This window comes from Cyprinodon variegatus, unplaced genomic scaffold (genome assembly GCF_000732505.1).
Source record: "Cyprinodon variegatus isolate N-32 unplaced genomic scaffold, C_variegatus-1.0 Scaffold6, whole genome shotgun sequence".
NCBI lineage: Eukaryota > Metazoa > Chordata > Actinopteri > Cyprinodontiformes > Cyprinodontidae > Cyprinodon > Cyprinodon variegatus.
Window position 1 is genome coordinate 2,670,952 of NW_015150459.1, and position 22,107 is coordinate 2,693,058.

Genomic DNA, 22,107 nt, shown 5'->3' on the forward strand with positions numbered 1-22,107 from the left:
AAAAAAAAAAAAAAAAAAAAAAAAAAACAGAAATCTGTTAGATAAAATCCCGAATCTGTGGGTAACTTGTCTTGAAACTCACATTCTTTCCTTTTTTTGCCACAATTCTCAACTGGATTTAAATTCTTGTTTTGACTGCACCATTCTAATGCATGATATGCTTTAATCTAAAACATTAAATTGTACATTTAGCCTTATCCTGCATGATGAGGAACCTCCACCCTGCTCTCCATCTTTTGCAGTATTCACTTTGCTTCGAGTGTTTCGCTGTGTTTAAATATATTTGTCTCCACTGAAGAAAAACATTCCCATAGCATTACGTAAGCAATACCATGCTTATCTACGAGGATATTTATTTTCACAGTTAAGTGCAGAGTTAATATACTAGCAAATAAGTTTACTGTGGTCTAATCTTATCCCAATGCCTTCTTCCGGGTTTTTGCTTTGTCCCTTACATAGCTTGTGGCAAAGCCAAGCATGAGATTGCTTGGCCTGAGTCATCATTTTAGAGGGTGTAAGAGTAAAGGGGGTTGGATATAAAATGCATAACACAAATTAAAGATTTCTTCCTGAAGGAACCATTAAAATCCATGTGTTATTTCCCCTCCATTTCACAGCTTTGTAATGCTGTGTTGGTCTACCAACAGGATCCTTCTAAAATACCTACAAATTCTAAGTTTTTAAATGAAAAAATGTGGAAAAGTTCATAGTGCAGTGAATACCTTTGCAAGGCACAGTTTTTATCGGTTGATCATAGCTGTCAGTGCAGTACCACAACATCGATTGCTCGAGGCATTCTCCTTTAATACGAGGCTTCGCTCGCGGAGTATTTTATTACGGCACACATTTTAATGGGGCTGAGATTAATACCTCTGTCACAGAGGTTGATTCGCCTCCCCCCCACCCCATGCCTCACATTTTCTCCCCCCAGTTTCTGCGCTGCTCTGCGGATCAGAGGCGCAGGCTTGTGGCCTTCAAATGAATGGGAGCCTATAAAACCTACAGTCAAACTAAAGTGCCGTACCCAGCTGCGTTATGAGCAGAAGTGGAGGAATGCGTCATCTCTCATATATTTCGTCCAGCCCTCGCCAGCTGCTTTATTATATCCAAAACCTCACTTCCTAACTCCCTGCTAGAATTTCCTGGTTAGATTCCTGCATCATTCCATCTACCACCAGCCAGCAGGTGTTTCTGGGTGGCATCTCTCAGTAGGCAGCCACGGAAATCAGTCAACCCGATTGAAACAGCCGTAAATGCTTGTTAATATTTTAGTTTCCTTTGTGACTTTTCTTTGAGCGGTGCTGCTATACCACTGCAACTAATTTCCTTTGAAGGGGAGACAGCTGTCAGGAGAAATAGGAGCAAAGTACAAATGGACAGCTAATTAGTTTTTTTGGCATCACACGCAAACTTTAACCACTTCCTTTCTCTCTCTCTCCTGTTTGAAATCCTCTCTCAGTTGCTTCTGATCAGTCACTCATCCCACAGACAGACAGTCTCTGTTTTGTTTCCTTGCTGGGATGCAAAGCAGTACTTTATTACAATTAGCATTGTTTAAAACAATGGATGTATGGCCCTGCCCAGTTGCTATGGTGTTGAGTAATAACTTCCATTAGAAAAATAATTGGGATGGCGTTGGCAGGCCCTGATGGCCCTTGATATGAATCACAATATTGATGTAGAGAAAGGGAGCAATAATGACTTCAATTAGTGGTAATTGTCAAGTTTTTTTCAGTTCCACAGAGTATCAGAGTCTCCTTTGTCTCTATTCCCACTTGATTTTAATTTCTTCTGTCCCTCCATTCAGTATATCTGGCATGACTCAGTGTTTCACCCCTCCAACATGATGAATATGTAAGCTTTAAGTATTTAATTAAAAGAGATTAAAATCAAGAGGAGAATTGGATTTGGATTAAGTTGGGGAGATGAGATGATGTCAGAGTAGCTTAATTGCAATATGCCACCCTCTGCATTTCGCTCATGCTCACCTGTGGGTGTACATGCGTGCACAAATCCACTCTTCGGGTTGCAGATATAGACATTTATTTTGTCCCAAAGCAGTCAAGTCAGCACCTTCTGTCGTTGCCCCACCATCTGTTTTGTCTCCCATCATTTCCCGCTTTCCAAAGGTGTTTTTTCAGAGCCCAGAGACAATGCAGCACTCTGCAGTGATATGCATGTGTATAAAGTCTCATTGCCTATTTCATCACTTCGCTTCAATATTGATGCTCTTCTTTCCCTAAATCTTCCCCACGGCCAGCATTTTGCAGGGGAAGTGGGGGGTTGCAAATGGGGATGCAAATTACTAGTTTGTGAAAGCCAGTGAGCGGATCCTCTTCTGAAGGTAACCCCTGGCTCAAAACCATGTGACTAATTGCTCGTCAAATAATTCATATTCAAACAATGGCCCCCAGTGTTCCTTCAGCTCAGCAGGAGGGGGACAATCGGCAAAGTTTTGTCAGCAAACATGGACCATGCAAAGAAAAACCAATGTCTTTGTCGCTGACTTTTTGTGCTTTCAGAAACATCAAAGATGCTCCCTGCTATTTTCTTACCTCCCATTGTCTAAAGATGTCGGTTAGCAATCAGTTTTAATTAACAGATTGTTCAAGGAAGTATCAGCAAGTGTTCAGTTTGCTCTGTGTGCATTCCAACTCAGTTCTCATTTGCAGGTGAGCAGTTGTAAGAAGCTGGTGTTAGCAAAGGTGTCTGAATGTCTGCGGTAGCCATTCAGAAGTGCCAAAGCTGGTGCATCATCCTGCCACTCTAATAAGGAACCATTAGATTTGAATAATGGGATGTAATCAGTTGGGTTTAGCATGCACCTGGATGATGAATTGCTGTATGAATGTGTAATGCTATATCAGAGCTCTCCACTTCAGACTCATACAATAAGTCTGCAATAGGAAATTAGTTACAGTTGGTTTCAAGGCTCGTCAGTCTATCAAATTAGGCATTGGGGCACTTAAACTGTGTCAATGCCAGTCCCATCCCCGGAGGAAGAAGGAGGAGGGTTGGGGGTTTGGGTTTGGCAACATGACCTGGTAAAATTCCAGTTCTGCTACTAGAATGAGAAAAGGCTCTCAATTAATGTCAACAACCAGGGCAGAGATGAAGACAAGCAGAAAAAAACACTACTGAGGAAATTAGAGTCCCAATTATCCTAATACTGATTGCCAACAACAAGAACATTACAACACCAAATTTAGAAAAAAAAAAAAAAATCAACCTTTATATGTTTCTCCAGAGGCAATAAAATAATACAGGAAATAAAGGTAAAAAAAAAAAATAAATGTTGGCACATTTATTGATACCTCTCATATCCCTTTTTTATTCATAGTTTACTTTATCTAGGTAAATATAGTTTCAAAGAAGTTTTAACTAGAAGTCCATGTTTTCTGAGGTAGAAATATGACAAGACACTTCCAGCCTGACATGGCCCATATTTTTGAGGCCGCATCAGATACCTTTTTTTATTTCTGTATTTTTTTTATGTAGCATTTCTAGCAAGATGTATTAGAAAGATAAAATAATATTAAAAGCTCCTTGCTTGGAAAAAAAAAAAAGTATCCATTAACATACCAGCCATAGCTTGCTATCTACATGGTCTGATGCTAGAAAAAAAACATTTTTTCTATTCTACATTCACAAAGGTTTATCTATGAAGCTTGGGGAATCCTACAGGGGCTTTATTTGTTGCTGTATACTTTGGTCAAATAAGATGAAGATTGATGTTTTCTGCAGCAACCACTTTATCGTATGCCAAGTCATTTTGAGTTAATTAGAAATTGTGTTTCATTAAGTTGCGTCTGTCAGATTAGAAGTGCCATCAAATACCTTTTTTCAAAATGATAAACTTAAAGCATGTGTTGAACATACTTTTGATTTAGTCAAAGTTTCTCTATCTATCTTCATCAGTCTCTTTTTTCTGTCCCACAATCACAACACAGGAAGCTTTCCAAACTCTACTGGGATTTTAATTGGAACTGACAGTTTTGGTCAGATGGGAGTAAGATTTGACTTTTTGATAGCAAACACTCCAGGTGTGAATATTTAAGAATAAAAAAATAATGTGGGGAAAAACAGAAAAAAAAAACACATGATGCTTACTGTTAAGTCTACTGGATGATCTGTAATAATGTGAGCCTGTTTCTCCTCTGAGGGCCCTGGAGACCTTATTAGAGCACAACATCATGAACTCTTTGGAATACTAGTAGAATCTAGTGGACTTTACCAGTAAACTAAAACCTGGTCATCAGTTGATCTGTCAGCATATGATAATGATCAAAAGATATGGACCTGTCAACAAAGAAATGCTTAATTTGGTACAAATCAAAGATAACTTCTTAATCTGTTAAGGCCCCAACCTTATGAAATCTTAAAGGAGAGGATATAGTCTGTCCTGCCGCAAAAGAAAATTATTTATAATGCTGACAACAGAACAAACGAATGTGGCACCAGTTGTGAAATGGCACTAAATTTTTCTACATTCTAAGGCTGAGATTATGCTGCTGCAATAGACGATGAATTTATTACGCATTTTTATAAGGAGTGCCAAGAAATGTAGCTAGCACTGAATATTTTCAGCCTTGAATTGATTAAATCGGTTAAACTACCCTGAGGCAAAATAGCCGTTGGTACATGAGATGGCAAAGGATGAACGGTGATGATTATTATCATTCTTATAATAATCGTAGAGTGTTTTTGCTCATAAAAACCTATTCAGACAGAATCCTTCAGTGTCATCTCTGTCTTCCTTTCCTCTCTTTTCCTCCCCCTCTCTGTTTTTTTCTGTCATTCTGTCCATATGATGAATGGGACGTAAATGAGCGATGCGTTAAGTACCTTATTTTGAAAGACTCTATCCTAGGAGAGTTTTGAATTTATCCTTTTTTTTTCTAACTGCAGACATTCCCTATGCTCTCTTCTCTCTGTGCTTTTTGCTCTTCATCATACAGTCCTTGCATCACTATATGAACATCCATCTTTCTCTCCCACAGCCCGCTGTCAAGCAGTGCAAGCAGAGAATGTGACAGTCCTGGAGGGAGGCACTGCCCAGATCTCCTGTCGCCTGCAGAACTACGATGGCTCAATCGTGGTCATCCAGAATCCCCGCCGGCAGACTCTGTTCTTCAACGGCACACGAGGTGTGTAGCTGAAAATCTGTCTGTGGATACATTTGCCATCACTGATATTAGAGGAAGTCTTTTATGGAAACATTGCTACTGACACCCATGCCATTTATGCCAATTTTTTTTTTCAATTTTAACTTAAAAATCCTTTCATATTAGGAATACAGATAAAGTTAATTCAGGTTTACTCTAAACTTTAACAGTGTGATGGCTTTAAAAGCCTAGTTTAAAGCTTTCCACATAATCCAGGCTTAACCCTACTGATGGAATCAGAGCTTATTAGAGTCCTCATTAGAGCACAACCTTGCACATTTTTTAAGCAGCTTCATGGTAAATTACCATTGTAACCAATATTATAATCAAGGCACATTTAATTTGCATCCTCGGGGTAGGCAAAGACTAGATGTTGTTACTTGCTAATTAAATGCAAGGGCAAGTTGCTACCTTCTCCAGATTCTTTGTAACTGCTGCTAGGAAACCTTCGAGCCACAAAATAGTGATCAGCGATTCTAAGTGTTGCCTTTGAATTTCTATTTGTGGCTGCTTGAATGAAGCAGAAGTAACGTTATGTTTTGTGGCACAGCAGTACATTCTCATGCACCTCATATTTTTTTGATAAGACATTGTAATGGGATATGAAAAATAAATTATTTCAGCTGTAGGGCAAGTTTCTGGATTTTGTGAGTTCCAGACAATTAAAAATAAGAAAACCTAGCTGCTTTCTGCCCATCTGTATCTCCTCCAAACTTGAACTTGAAATCAGGCAGAACTGGGAAATCAAAATGTTTTGCCTTTGATTGTTATTTTGTGTGTGTTTTTATTTTTTTTCCACAGTCTGTTATTTTGCAGCTCGGTTATATTTTTCCTGACCTTGTTTCTTTTAAACTAACTCTCAACTTGTAAATCTTTAATTTTGTTTGTTTAATTTTCCTCCCAGTCAAATGTTTGAAATCTACATGTCTTCTTTGTATCTTTTGCACTTTTCAAATACTTACACAATGAAACTGATTATATGCAGTGTCTGACAAAAGTAATCACAACCCTAACGTTTTGGTTTTTTTTTGTTTTTTTTTTTTAATCTAACTGAAATCTTTAATGTATTTTACTGGGATTTTATGCTACAGATATATTCACAACAGCATATAATTGTGAAAAAAATATGGGTTATGGGTTTTACAAATAAGAATTCTGAATAAGATTATGAATATTCTCACATTTAAATGTATTTGGCTTGCTTGGTAAAATTGGATGATGAGTATATTTAAACATTTTTGATCCAGAACAGAAAATTAGATTTGATCTGTTACATTATATTCTACCTCTGGTTTATGTTTAGTCTCTTTCTCCCATTAGACGTTGAACTTCAACAGAAATATCAAGCATATTTCAGCATCAACACTCTTTTCCATAATAGCAGATTAGTGAAAACTTTTAGTTGTTTTTTGCAGATGTTCCCACTTGAGCTGTGGAACGCTGCATCCTCCCTAAAGTTACCAAAGTTCTCCAGGCCTTATCTCTGATTAATGCACGGTGTGTCTAATCTTTCATTTTGTTGGACAACAATGTTTTGGTAGGTTTGCTAGTATTCCATACTCTTTACACCTTTGGATACTGTGTTGGATATTTATTCTATATAACCTAACACTGAGTAAAATTTCTAGATTTCTGTTACGCATTTCATGGTTTTAATTATTATCGTTTAATTGTGATTGTTGCGCTGAGAGGTGTGGTGTGGAAGGAAAATTTAGCAAAGTTGCTTGGAGCAAAAACAAAAGGTGATTTATTAGGTCTCTTTCATCAAAGAATGGTTATACTTTGATCAAAATGGCAGCTTTCCCATCAGGCCCTTACTGAAGCCAGCAGTCCACCTATATACTGTTATCCCCACCTTCTCAATTTACCCTTAGCCAATCAAAGTTCAGCCATCATGGCTCCCTCTATAAGAGAGCTGGGTTTGAGGCGGGCCTCCTCCAACATGGCTTCTAAAAAGGAAACACCCACAAAAGTAACAAACAATTCAAAAACAAAAGGATCATATACACACACATTCTAGAACCCGAACATTACAGAAAATCTTATTGCTTCTTAACAGTGATCTCTACCAAACCTCAGATACTTTCATAGCATAGATGTGTTCATATTGAAAGGACTTTGGGCACAAGTGGATTCCCTTCGCAACTTCTAAGGGCAGTTGGTGGTAACCAAAGCATGGCTCACTGCAAAAACATTCTGAAAATGACTAAAAACTTCTTAAAATAAGTGTATCTACCCTTAATTTGAGTAGGAAAAATAAGATGATTTGCCCATGGAACAAGCATTTCTACCCTCTAAGATAATTAGATATTATGAACTTGAAATAAGAGACTGCAGTTTTGTTTTCTTATTTTAAATGTAAATTGTCTTATTCAATTCTCGCACTTTTTGTTTTTTCCTCTTCATTTGAAGGAAATTTGGGTGTCCATGTGAAATTCTAACCTGACAAACCACATTGATAATACGTAGCACTCAGATTTAGTGCTACATATCATTAATCATGAACTGTTTCCATGCAAAACTGTTAGGGAAAGCAGGGACGTTCTTTTGAGGTGATTGGGTGACACGATATCTAATACCTGCCTACCCAAGTTTTACTTTAGCCTGTCAGGGTAACAAATGAAATAGCAGCAGATGCCATGAGAAACCACAACAGCTTACACTTGTACGGTCCTGTTTATCATATAATGAATTGTGCCAAAACAGATGTGATAGCAGCAGGTACGTCTTGTCCTCCTGCTCTGCCATGTTTATTTTGATTTTTCTTTGGACTCAGCTGCTCTTGCTTTTATCACAGGCTCCCAGCAACATGTCCCGCCTTAAACCATAATACTACCATGTGATTGGCCCACAGGTTTGGGTCAACCTAAAGGATTTAAGTTGAGGCAGAGGAGTCATTCTCATGTATTTGGGAACTAATAAATCCAGCTTTCAGGAAAGGTGAATGAATTTTCCTTCTGATTCCCAATTATTTAATAACAAAAAAAAAAAAATCACATGGTGGGTATAAATACAGTACTTTTTCAGAGCACTTTGCCAATTAGCAATCAATCATAAAATGTCACCCTTGAAACCTGAATTAAACCTGAAAAAGTGCACCAAGCTATTATGTGAGAGTGAATTCAGGGTGTTTCAAATGAGGTGTTATCTGGTCTCAGCTGGTCATTATGTTGCCTAATAATTTCAGCCCATTCAAAGCCCAAGTCCTAAAAATAAGATGAATCATTATAAACCTTGTGTGGCTGAACTGCAACCAAGAGGAATATTGGTAATAAAAGTGAAAGGCAGGCTTTTTTTAGTAGATGGCAGAGTATTAAAGATCTGTCAAAGTGAAGAAATCAAGATACTGAACTCAAAAGCGAAAAATGATGGAAAAGCATTTTAAAAAATCATCGTCTCACTTTGATATATGGCAAATTTCTTCTGGCTTGACAGAGATTTTGTACCATCAGAAAAAAACAGCATGTTTATCCAAGTGATTACAATAACTCTCTCATAAGCTTATAAACTGCAAATTAGCTTAACCTTGTCATTGAAATATGCAAATAAACGACTACTTGTAAAAATATTCAAACTCCAAATAGCCGCTTAAAAACCTGTCCTTCATAGTTAATATGTAATTTCTTAATAAGTCAGAAAGTATTAGAGGTTTGTAGTCAAGGTCAATTTTCAACAGTATTTCTTTCACCTTCCAACCATAAAATAAATTGTTGCTCAATTTTATCACAAACATAATCTCCAAAAGTTATACAGTGCAGCTAAATTGGAAACCTCAAACCTTCTCTGAAAAAGCACTAACTAACCTGGCAGCTCACTAATCTGCAAAGTCCTCAGTGCTGATTTTTATTTGTTGTCTTTTTTTTACAGCACAAGGAGATTTTCTTTCTATTTCCAAAGGGCAGATAATTTGTTTTTCTTTATTTTTTCTTATCTTGCTTTACCCATTAAAACTTGTAAGTGATTATGATTTGCAGTAGGATTGTTCCAGTCATTTTATTGTGTGACAGGTGGTAATTTTCCATGCTTGATTTAGAGAGGGTGGAAGAAAGAAAGACTGCTGTATCTGAACGTTGCTGACCTCAAGCGTACCATGCAATATTTTTTCAGCCTTAATCTGGCACAGTTTACTCAGGCCATACGTCTTAACTGCCAGTCAAGCATAATTTCATTTCATTCATTGATTAAAACTGAAAATTGCACACCAGCAGCCACTAAATTGCCTGAATGTTTAAACATTTATTAACATTCAGCTCAGCAGAAATCATAAGTTAGTCTGTGATTAGATAGCATTACCTGCAAGGGTGCCACGTGACAGTGCAAGAGGTCCAGAAGCAATGCATAATCCAGTCTTAACCTCATAAAGTGTTATCCAGCGTTATAAATACATGATCAGATTCCCTTTTTTCCAAAACTTTCCATGTTTTGTACTATTTGGGGTAACCAATTATAAGGTTTACCTCTTTTCTGTCTTTTATAATATTTACAGTCAACGTTGCAGTTGGTGTGTGTTTTCCTCTCAGTCCACAGACTGCAAAATGTAGACAGGTTAACCTTGGTGAACAATACTGCAGGTGTTGTCAGGGGGGAAAAGGATATAGAAGGGACAGTAAGGATTTTATTTAGTATGTGCATACAGCATGTGTGGAATTGAAAATTAACTCCTTTGTTTATTATTTGAAAAACAGAATTAAAAGGAAAACATGGAATGAATAAAAGCACTGTTGATGTACCAACTTGTGATTTTGGTTATTACCAAAATAATCATAGGAGATAACTAGATATTATCTCTTAAAGGAAACTAATATGAGCTATTTTTGTTATTATGCATTATTTTATATTATACATCATAACATACATATTTTCAGTATATTTGTCCAAATTGAAAAATTCAGGGTCATAATGTTTTAAATATAATTACATATGTGTGTGTGTCTGTGTCCATTTGTGTTTATGAGCAAAGCCCTTGGTTTCAAGCTGCCTTAAATATCTTATTTCTATTAAATATAAATGCAATAAATGTTTTTGTTTTTGTTTTTTTCGACCACATTCTTAGTTCTCAAGTCTGGTTACAGAGAGACCTTGCATCAGTTCAAGGTAATAAACAGAAGCATGATGAATAGCCTAAGGTCCTGAGGTTAGATAAAAATTAAACCTTGATCTGATGAAAACATGTTAAAAGGAAAATACTTGCAATGCTTTTACATCATGTGTTAACTTAAGGGTAAAATGTGCTTAAATTGCAACTGTTGCTTTTTATTGTGAGAACATAAACCAAACTGGGGATAGTGCATCTTATGCAAAGGCAAGTTTATTTAATGGACTTGTAAAAACAATGCCTAATTTTTGTTCATGTTTTGGAGACAGACAAAACAAACAGCAGTGAGTCACACTTTATGCCTCTAATCATTTGTTATGACGTTGTTTGGAAACATTTATATTTGAAAATATTTTTTATTCCTAATCATAAAGAGCTACCAACAGCAATTATTTTTGATTTGGCAATCAAGACCATTCACTAAGAAGCAGTCGCACTAACAACAATTTACTTTATATTTTCAGCAAGGAAAATTTACAATAAAGACACATTTATTGCAGATACAGTTTCACATTTCATGCATACAACCGTCTGCTCTGCCATCCTTATCCCCATTTCCTTTGTGCATCGCCTCGTTAAAAATGCAGAAGAAATTGGAGATTTGAAGTTTGTGCTTTAAGGCAGAGAACGTTACTTTTAGCCGTGACTCCGATTCTATCAGATCAGCAACAACTGTATTTTCTATTAAGTATTAAATATACTGTACTATAGGATGCTATGCAGAGTTCAGCCAATATGTAACATTTCTACTGCTACAGGGCTTTTTCACATGACCTCAAACCTCATTTTGTTTAATTTTCATGTTTTCTGATAGACAAACACAAAGGGCACACTATTATAAACTGGAAATAAAATTATACATGATTTACAATTTATTTGACATAGGAAATCTAACAAGTCCAGCTGTGTGCAGCTACCCGGAGAAACCCTGAGCTTTTTAGAATCATATATGGCTGTAGTTTAGTGGAATTGGAAATGTATTTTTAAATAAATGCATTTTCCACTGTGCTTACACCCAACTTAATAAATCTGTACTTTATTAATTTGCTGTTGAAAATTAATGTAGCTCTACAGTAGTTGCAATGTGTTGCATAATTACACAATGCAACACATCTGATGCAGCTAACAGCTAAGAAATACTTTTAATAGCAAAAATCCAATATGGGATCAGTAAACTGCTTTGGATCCAAAAGAGTTGAGTCCGAATATTAGAAATCGGAATCAAATCAATTATTGGAATTTAGATGGATACCTAGACGTATTCTTTATCAAATCTAGAGCTTTGCCCATTTTTCTTTGCAAAATAGCTTAACCTACTGTAAGTCAGATTGGATGGAAAACATCAGTTAACAGTCATGTAACATTTTTACCACTGAGTCTTCATTAGTTTTGGGACATGAATTGACTTGAAAAGGGCGAATGTAAATCATTTGATCTAAACTGTAGCTTTGGCTGCATGCTTAGCTTTTTCTCCTACTGGAAGGGGACCCTTTTCCCAAATCTTCATTCGTTTTCAACCCATAACAGGATTTCTCCTAGAATTGTCCTGTGTTTAATCAAATCTGAACAGCGTCCTTGTCCTTGGTAAACAAAGCATCCCCAAAGGAAGGTCCTGCATCACCATGTTTATAATTGGATGTTTGGTGGTGTTAGTTTTCCACTGCTCAAAGAGATTAGAATTTATAAAACTTTGGTCTCTTCAGAAGAGAGTCCATCTTCCTCATTCCTCATCTTTGCAACAGATTAAGCAGCTCCAGCTATGGATCCATTCAGCTTCTCATCGTTGCCTTCTCATTTTTAGTGACAGTGATTTTGATTTGCAGTGTCAGATGCTTGTCTGCATACTGGTGAACTGATAGGATAATCTATTCTAACCTAAAGTGCTCCATAGTTGTATGCCTGAGCTGCCTGGTCTGTTCCTCGATCCCACTGGTGCTGTTTGTTCACTTATTTTTTCTTTGTTTATTTTTAATCAAACAAGAATTTAACAGTCTTCATAGAACATAGAACTAAGGGCCCCCATTTGGATTGTGTCATTTAAACATTAACTTTGCAGTCCAACCTTCTTTAACTGGATAATTTAATTATTCATTTTTTTAAAATCACTATATTACTTTAATGACTAGGTTACAGGTGCACAGAGAAGCTTCTGAGTCTTCTTCCAGACAAAGAAAGTAAAAAAATAAAAAAAATATATCCCCCAGTTATCCGAAGCTGACAACAGTGAAGATGCAACTGTTTCACCATGTGTGCCTATTGGCTACTGAGTAATGACTAAGTAATTACTTGTGGATAATGCAAAGGAAGTAGAGCATCCTCCTCGAGGACAAACATTTAAAAATGCCCTGGGCTTCAGAGCAGCATTTAGAGTTAACATTAACAATTAAATAATAGTATAAATAAACTAACCTTGCCTTACCTGCACGGTCATTTTATTTTAATATTCATCTCCTATAACAATTTCTCCCTTTTAATTATTCATTTTTATTGCCTTTAATACCAAGTTTTAATACTAAGTTTATGATTTTTTTTATGTTATCCCCTATATGCTGCTACAAAGAACTTTTGTCCATGTTTTCCTTTTATATTTTGTTCATCTGCAGCTATTTGTATTGTCTTAAATAGTGCTCTATGAATAAGATTGCTTTGCCTTACTTTTTTCCTAACATTCGGTAATCCAGGATACACGTCACAATCTTTGTGCACGACTCTGTGTTCCATCACATAAAATCCAGGTGAACTACATTACAGTTTGTAAAACATGACCAAACAGGACAAAGTTTTAACATGAATAATTTTGCAGCTCACTAATTTATCTTCTGAAACTGTTACCCATCTGCCACCCCTAGTACAAACCCAGGCCTCCATTCATCTCTATTAGCTCTAAACTCCCCAGTACAGCCACTGCATAGTGAGGAAAACCGAGCGGCATGTTGTGTAAACTAGCGAGCAGTTGGATTTTCGTTTTTATGAGAAGGGGGACAGTCAGCTTCAGCAGAGGAGGGGGGCTAACCAAATGGTGCCTTTCTCCCCCTCAGTGCTCCATGTCTCCATTTCTCCTCCTTTTGCCAGCCCTCATCAGCATGCAAATGAGACAGGACAATAAAGGTGAACTTGGACTAGAACAGCAGTCTGACATTTAGTTGCCATTTTGTGCAGAGAGTAGGAAAAATACTTTGCTGTCTGTGGGGAATAGCTCTAACAATCGTCACCCCTCTACTCAGGAGAAAGATGAAAAAAGTCTGGAAGAGGTGGAGATTATGGTGCTGCTGAATCTGAAGGAGTGTAGTATCTCCTTTCTTCCTATACTCTATTGTATTCAGTATCCTACTGCCAATATTTTGCAGTAAATACTTTTCTTAGTCTATGTCTTTCAGTTTGCTTCCCCTCCGTTTCGCTCCCTCTAGAAAACAAACAAAGACGCACTTACTGTACCCACAAAAATCTATCTGCAGCTCTCAGTCTCTAACATAGGAAATTGTGCTGTGAGGTGACTAGGTGCTACGTAACGGTGGCATTAGGTTTTTATCTCAGTGAGCCAAACACAAAAGAAGCAGAAAAGGGACCGAGCCAAACACAGAATGAGAGCTGTTTCACGGTCAGCTCAATACAAACTGAGCCTTAGAGGTATTTATGTGAATCTCTGGTCACAAAGTTACTGTCATCCACAGCTATTGAATTATTGCTTATTACAAGCTCTTTTTCTCCCATTAACTCAACTCCTATCCTTTCATAAGAAAAACTGCTACATTATTACCTTTTCACTTCTCTGCTTTCAATGCATTTTTTTTTCTTCATGCCTTACAATGTTCTGTATTTGAGGTTCAAGCTGGGCTGCAATTGTTATATTTCAAAATATGATGTTAAATTACAACTTGGAGTTTTCATCTACTCTCTGACTTCTCATTTTGTACTTTCTTTATCAGCTTTGTTTAATGTTTTGGGTTTTTTTTTTTACTGTACATATAGCAATATACATAGCGTTAAAAAATTGAAGTCAGGCAATTGATGGTAATTAAAACCTTAAAACAATTTTCTCTCAAATTAGAAACAGAAATAAGGAACGCTTCGCAGAACGAATGCACACATTTTACATCATGACATTTCAATCTGTACTTGGGAGAAAATGAGCAGGAAATGAGGGAACTTATTCATGGGCTGAGTTGTATCAGTTCACATATTGAAGCTGCTCTGGAGCTCTGGAGACTTCGTTTCAAGCTTGCTCAGAACTTCCTTCATTTTTTTTTCCTAAAGTGAAGATTTAGCAGCGCTATCAATTCCAGGGCAGTAATCATCTGGGATGCTCACAGCCTCTATTTCTTCTGCTGATCTGTTCATAGGAGTGACATCACAAATTAGATGGTAAAGATCTATCCAGGCTCCTTACTTTATGAGGTAGAACCAACTATTCTCTAAAAACAGAGCAAAGGCCATGTAATAACTGACTTCAAAGCTTAAATTGTCACGCCACTAAATTATCAGGCCTTTCTTTCTCTTCGGAATTTGTTGCAACTCACTACAGAGACTATGTAAAAGGTGAAATGTATCTACAGAGATGTGAACTGAAGAAGATTTTTATCTGGAACGGAAATATTTGTTTTAAATCTACTTGCAACAACAAATGACTGCTACCATGCAGGTACTGTATGAACCCAAAGTACCTGCAGTGTTAAAGCAGAACAAACTATACAAAGTCTAGGCTTTATTTTCCCATGTAGGGGCTGCACACTGTTGCAGTGGGTACCACTGCTGCCTTGCAGCAAGACGTTTCTGGGTTTGATTCCTGGCCCGGGGTCTTTCTGCATGGAGTTTGATTGTTCTCCCTGAGTATGCGTGGGTTCTCTCCAGGTACTCAGGTTTCCTCCCACAGTCCAAAAAAATGACTGTTGGGTTAGTTGGCTTTCCTAAATCATCTTTAGGTGTGAGTGTTCACGTGAATGGTTGTTTGTCTCTGAGTTGCGCTGCAGTAGACTGGCGACCTGTCCAGGGTGTGTCCATTGACAGATGGAGATAGGCACCAGCACTCGTGACCCCAGCAGGGATAAAGCGTGATGGAAAATGGATGATGTTATCATGAGAACCAAAACCTTATGTGTAATTTTGTATAACTTTGTTACTTAAGTGTCCCTTTAAAAGTTGCACCTTTAATGTTTGTCTATTTTTAATATTTGCCTTCTTTACTTTACAAACCTTTTCCAAGTTTGTCTGAGGATAACTCTTGTCCACAGCCCTCTTTAAGTAAACTATTCATGGTTTTACTCACGTTCCTGCTGTCTAATTTAATTTCAGAAGGTTTAAGCAGGTGTCCAGCTTTAGTGTTGTCCCTGTAGGTGCATATTGTCCCCAATCTTCTTTTCATTGCAGCATTCACTCTCCAATGGGGATTTTTAAAAGCTGTATTTTATGTTTGCATGCTCCTCCTAACCGATACCTTTAAACACTAACATCCTGTCAGAAGACTGTGACTCCAGCCCAAGGATGTCGATTTGTAAATGTCAGAAAATGTAACAAGAGTTAAATGTAATTAGGTGAATTATATTGACTACAAGGTGTTAACTCAGGAGGAGTGACTTTTGAAACTGAATTAAAATGGTACTTTAAAAATTAGGTTAAGTGCGTGCACACTTATGCAATCACATTACAGTAGCTTTTAATTTTTTCCTCTAACAAATATGTTTGTTTTCCATTTAATTTGTGCTGTTTTTGTGTTAGTTTTCATGCAGAGAAGCTTTTGATTGTTTTTTTTTTTTTGTTTTTTTCTTCAGCGTATCTTTTTCCATCACAGAAGTGTGGCACTTAAACAGGGGTTTGTACTCATTATAGAGGGATTGTATAAAATAACATCTAAAACAGTAAATGGGCCAAGAGCAAAAGAATGAATAACTGTCAGTTGTCCCCAAAAAAGTTAACACCCTACCCTTCCCCCTTTTTTGTTCACTTCCAACATAGTACCAAGTTCTTTTTCTCCTTATTTCAACATTCTCCTTTATTTTTCCACCAAACTCTAGCTCTGAAGGACGACCGTTTCCAGATGGTGCTCTTCACGCCGCAGCTGGTGCGCATCACCCTGACTAACGTCAGCGTGTCGGATGAGGGAGGCTACTTCTGCCAGCTTTACACGGATTCCACACACCACCAGGTGGCGACGCTCTCGGTTTCCGTCCCCCCAGAAACCCCCATAGTGGAGGTGAAGCAGCAGGCTGTTGAAGGGGGCGAGGCTGAGCTCACCTGCGTGTCGCCACGCAGCAAGCCGGCTGCCACTCTACGCTGGATGCGCAATGGCCGGGAAATATCAGGTATGAGGAAGCATCTCAGAGTGATGGATGGGTAGATGATGAGGGGGGATGGATATGAAAGTTAATGAGCTGGTATAAGACAGGTAGAAAGGTGGGGTTACACCACAGATTGAGTGCAGAATAAAATAGGAATAAATGGTGGAGTGATTGATGGGTTGACAGGATGAAAGGCAGATGAATCAGGAAAAGAGAGCAGGTGAAGACAGATAGAGAGATGGAAGAAACATTAGGATTGGAGCTGTAGAACTGTCAAATTCTCAACTAACATTTTCTCTATTTAAATTGCTACAATCTAAGTACCTCTTTACGATAGAGCGACAGTAATTCTGCAGTCCGATTGTTTAAAGAGGCCATCGTCAATTTATTATAGAACCAGACCCTATGCTGTGTAATACCAGGATTTTAAAGATTAAACAGATTCCCTACATCGACAAATATTTTCTCACTAGATCAATGTACAGTTAGGTTCACTAGAAACTGTTTAACAAAATATAGTTCTTTGTGTAAATGTGCATTCTGTGGCAAAAGCACATAATGAAGCAGTTCTAAATTACACTGAATGTTTATGTGTGATCTGCTGATGATCTTAGAGCGGAGCTGATGCACCATCACCTGGTAAAGCATTATTTTCTGTGCCTTTCCAAGTGCTAGCTGCAGCCTTTGTGTATCAGCCCATCTGTTTGCCTTTAATAAAGCTTCAGAAAGTGAAATGCATCTCAGTTGGTTTTAGATCAAGGGATTGACTCTGGTCACTGCAGGATGCTCATCTTTTTTACCACCAGAATCTTCTGGTTGGCTTTTGCAATATGTTTTGGGTCATTGGCTATCTGTTCTGTGAAGCTTCTTCCAATCAAGCTTTTTGAATTTGACTGGGCCTGAGCTGATAGGATATTCACTGAAAATATGGTAGGCTTTAAAATTCATACGGCTCAGTCTCTTCTTTTTATCCTATCATCAGTAAACACTGAGCTATCACTCTGTCTTCATTTTGAATTTTGTTCATAAATATTTCCAGCCTTCTGTCGTTTTTGTCATGCCCATCATTCCGGTTACAGTTAATCTTAGTTTTTTCTGGTCAGAAAAGAAAAAAGAAGCTATTGCGAAAATTCCTTTTTTCACTCTTTGCTGATAGAATTAAAAAAGTATTCCTACCCCAAAAACTTTTGAAACACTTTTTCACATCACATCCTCATGCATCTTCATTTATTTTAGTAGGATTTTTGTGAGAGACACAAAACAGTCCAGAATTTCATAGAAAATAAAAGTTAAAAGATTCTTAACAGTTTTTACAAATACCAATCTAAAAGGTGTGGCATACATATCTTATAGGTGTGTATCAATACCAAACCGTACCAAATTGCAATTACAGCTTTTGCGTTATTTCTACTGCAGCAACGTACACATGCATTGGTCTCTAATCTTTCAGGGTTGATATTATGAAACCTTTAGACGTGTCTGTTCCCTTACATATCTGAATCAAATGGCTGAACTACCTTGTTATCAGCAAGGCTATGCAGAGCTCTGCTAATGAGCTTATATTGGACTCAGGTGTGCTGAAGCAGACGCTCATGTAAATGTTGCAGGACAGCAATCTGAGAGGACTGAAGTTTAGACCACTGCTTCAACTAAACCAGGGGATGCATTCAGACTGAGCTCAGTGTCCAAGGCGAGGGCAGTGGATTTACATTTACACCTCATACTACTTGATAGAACTGAGGTCTTGTCAAACAGTAGCACTGCAACCAATCAAGCATTGTTGTGATTGTGACGTAGGTTAAGAACTATAGCTTTTTTCAGTCAAAATGGAATTGAAAGGAAATAATAATAATAAAATAAAGAACAAAGGATAAAATACTGAATGCTCTGAAGAGATTTTTAGGTGGCTTTTAAAAAAGGCCATTTTCATTTAGCCCTAGAAGGACTGTTCATTATCCTCCCTTACCTCCAGCACAGACCCCCTTCTGTTACTGCCCACGCCCACATTGGTGATTTCTTCAGAGGTAGATTTACAAGTACCACCTAAATAGACAGATTTTTTAATTTTGGAGCTTAATGGGGGGATAGAAGACCTAATAATAATAATCATTATGATCTCTGACACAACAGTAGCACACATTTTTTTTCACATTGGTGGAGTTTAAGGTTCCTGCAGCTGAAGCTCCTCCTATTTGATGATGCGGTGCATTATAAACACTATGCATCTGAAATGCGCAGTGCTGACAGATCACGTTCAGTCTGACTGAACCTTAAAAAATTAATTTGTGGCCCTTGGAAGGATTTTGTGTGGCCCTGAACTTTAATTCTAGGATGGTACAGCTATGGCCTACCAACACATACAGGTGATATACAGCAAGTATTTCTATACAGTACATAATGACCCTGTGCTTGTCTGTGCATTTAATAGCCAATGATGATGAACAACAACATTTCAGATTTAAAGGAAGTTTAACTATTTTGTTTCTTCTGTTGGAAAATGTTCCTAATTAGTTTATTGATTGACATCTAAACAATAAAAAAGTAGGAAATCTCTCAATAACTCATCGTTACATTTCTTGCCATTTCACAAAATCTTAATTAAGGCCCCACTATTTATCCTGGCCCACCAGGCAAAAGTGAAAAACATTTAATGCTTAGGTTCATTATCTTCCAGATGATAAACACAGCCTAGTTACAATCCTTTTGCAGCCAGTAACAGGTTTTCCTTAGGGTTTTGCTTTAACTTCCCATCAAGTTTTAACTCTTTGATCCCACAGCATGATGCTGGCATCTCCATGTTTTACTTTCGAAGTTGCATTTTCGGGAAAATCTACAAGCTTTCCTTTAGGATGAGAGTAAAGCCAAGTCCCACTGTTTAGATATTTTCTTTTTTATTAAAACTATTGTTCGCTTTTCCTACTAAAAATTGAAAGAAAAGTGGCACTTTTGGTTTGCGTTCACAACATACATATAACATCTTCTTAAAATATGCAAACATTTGTCGTTGGAATTAGACAAAATGTGTGAGAATAAATGCCTTTACAAGGTGCTGTAATTGGTTGCATTTAATTAAAAATCATTCCCTGTAGATATACTTACGAGGGAATGTTTCTGAATGCCTGGTAGAGTTTTTTTTAACACTGATATTGCAAAGATGCAATTACCTTAAAACCATTTCATGCATTGTTTCCTGTTGTTTTATTGTCTTTTTCAAAAATATACCAAGTTTCTGATGGTTTATTTGTATTTTTGTATCATTTAGATTCCCATTTTTTTACTTAAATGGAAAGTTATTTTTTACAAGGCCTCAGTAGCTGTTTTAACATAAAATTGGCATTTCAAAAATCTCTAAAGAATTTAAAAACAAAACAGTTAACCATCAGCAGGACTTTAACTCCATTATCATATTACAATAAAGCTCCTGAAAAGGAGTTCTGAATATTCATAAACTGTAATTGTTCCCCACGCTTCACATTGACTGTAAATATCCAAAGATATAAGCAATTCCTTTCACCCTCATTTGCTTTGTTAGTTTCATTGAATCTAACATATAAAGCAACAGTGTTTCTTGTGGTCTATGTGTTAAATGAACAGACTGTATGTCTCAGGCTATATACAGGCCAAAACGCATCCAGGTCCTGGTTCAAGGTACGGTCGTCTCCATCCTTGACATCTGCAATTTCCAAGGTTCAGACATAAAATCCATTGTTATATTCTCTTTTGCTTTAGATAAAAAAAACCGGCAAAAGAAAAATAAAGGAATTTTTTTTTTTTTTTTTTTTTTTTTGGAGGATTAGGTCAAAAGGGTTAAAATGGAGTCATCAAAATCTTAAAAATCTAATTTGCACATAATCTAACAAGTTCACAAGATCACAAAGGTTGAGATCATACTTTGATTTTACATCACCAGCTTTTCTCTCTCCTGGTTTCAGATGTTTGAAAGCAGATTCATAACTCTAACCTCTCATCCTTTGCTTATGATAACTCCAAGAGCTCCATATCTGACTGTTACCCTAATTTAACTCAGTTTCTCTCTTTTCACATCTTTCTATGAATGGGGCACTTGACACAACGACATATCAGAGATTGAAACTTGAAACCTTGAGCCTTTTCAGTCAGTAGAAAGATAGATATTTCTTACATTCTGTCTACTCGGGTTATGTGTCTATTCTATTGCTATATACGTTCCCTATAATCATTGTTTGGTTAACACGGAGGCCATGCCATTATGGATTTCATGAAAGCCAAAACACAGGAAAGCTACTGTGCAGTTCTGGATCAGAGTTCAGTTGAATTTTAGAGGATTTTAGGGGATATGAATTCTATTGCTATCGATCAGGTGTCTTATATTTATATCTTACACAAACATTTATTTATAAGGTTTTATTAACCATCCCTACAGGTTATAGTACACAATAATAATTTTAGATTTTTTACATCTGTGTGTGAAACTGGAAGTTCTAAACTTCTCCTGACCTTATTCAACAAGCCTTACAAATTCTTTTTTGCATGTCTTAAACAACACTATACCACTGTACTTTTGGCAAGAAACAAAGTTCTAAACCACTGTTGTAGACTGTTAAATCTTTTATAATTTTTTCCTATAACTATACAGTGTGTTTTAATGAGGCTTCCTTTCGTGAACGGGGTCATAAATTATTAAAATTAAAAGCAGAGGCTTCCAGTGTATATAATTACACACACCCTAATGTGCACAAAGGGAAGAGTCATACTGTAAGGAGCTTTGCACAGAAACCACGTTCCACTGTGTTCATTAACAAACAGACAAAATGATTGATAAACTGACTTTCAAGAAAAAAATCATGAACGAATAGGCCTGTTAGCAACATTAGCTCAATAGAAAGTAACTGTGTGTATCTCTGGATGGTAAATACAGCATATATTAAATCACAAAAGTTGGCTTTGACCTCAAAAAGCATAAAACAGGGCAATATTTACATAGTCAGACAAGCCCTGTTGGGATTTACTGCAGTGCATCTTGCTCTTAAAGTATTTGTTTTTCCTAGAAGCACAATTTTGAAAGAATTGTGGAAAATGAACATAAAATACCGAAGGATAATGAAGTGGATGGACAAATAAGTGCTTTGAAAACCCTAAAAATGTTAAACATATGCATCCAGTCCCCGTAAATATGACATTGCTAATTAATTAAGTGTAATCATTTTTGTTTTATTTCAGAAACCATTACTTCAGCAAATACAGTCCCACAATGTATTATTTAATGTAACTTTAAATCTTCATTTTTAGTAAGGTCCTAGAAACGTTTGTTGTAGCATATTGGTAAATGAGCAGTGTCTTCGAGACCAAGGAACACAGCTGGTTGGTCAAGGTTAAAGTACATTTAGTGTCAGGTTGTGTGGAGGTTTTGAAGACCCAAATGCAGAGAGGAGTAGGCACGGTTGAGTTTGGATGATTTAATGAAACTCTAAGGGAACCAGAAGCAAAAATCCAAACTACAAATACTGAAAACCAAACAAAAACCAATAAACGTCAGGGAAAATACTCAAGGGAAGCAAGAGACTAGAAAGCAATGAAACATCTACAATACATGAAA

At 36.9% G+C, this 22,107-nt stretch overlaps 1 protein-coding gene across 4 annotated transcripts in view; it reads left to right on the forward strand.

The window, feature by feature from the left end:
* cadm4 (cell adhesion molecule 4) overlaps positions 1-22,107 on the forward strand; it is a 258,446-nt gene that overhangs the window by 197,195 nt on the left and 39,144 nt on the right. For all 4 annotated transcript variants that reach the window (XM_015375132.1, XM_015375115.1, XM_015375141.1 and 1 more), the window contains exons 2-3: positions 5,001-5,147; positions 16,269-16,556. In XM_015375132.1, the coding sequence (XP_015230618.1) occupies positions 5,001-5,147; positions 16,269-16,556 (435 nt within the window). The remainder of the gene's footprint in view (positions 1-5,000; positions 5,148-16,268; positions 16,557-22,107) is intronic.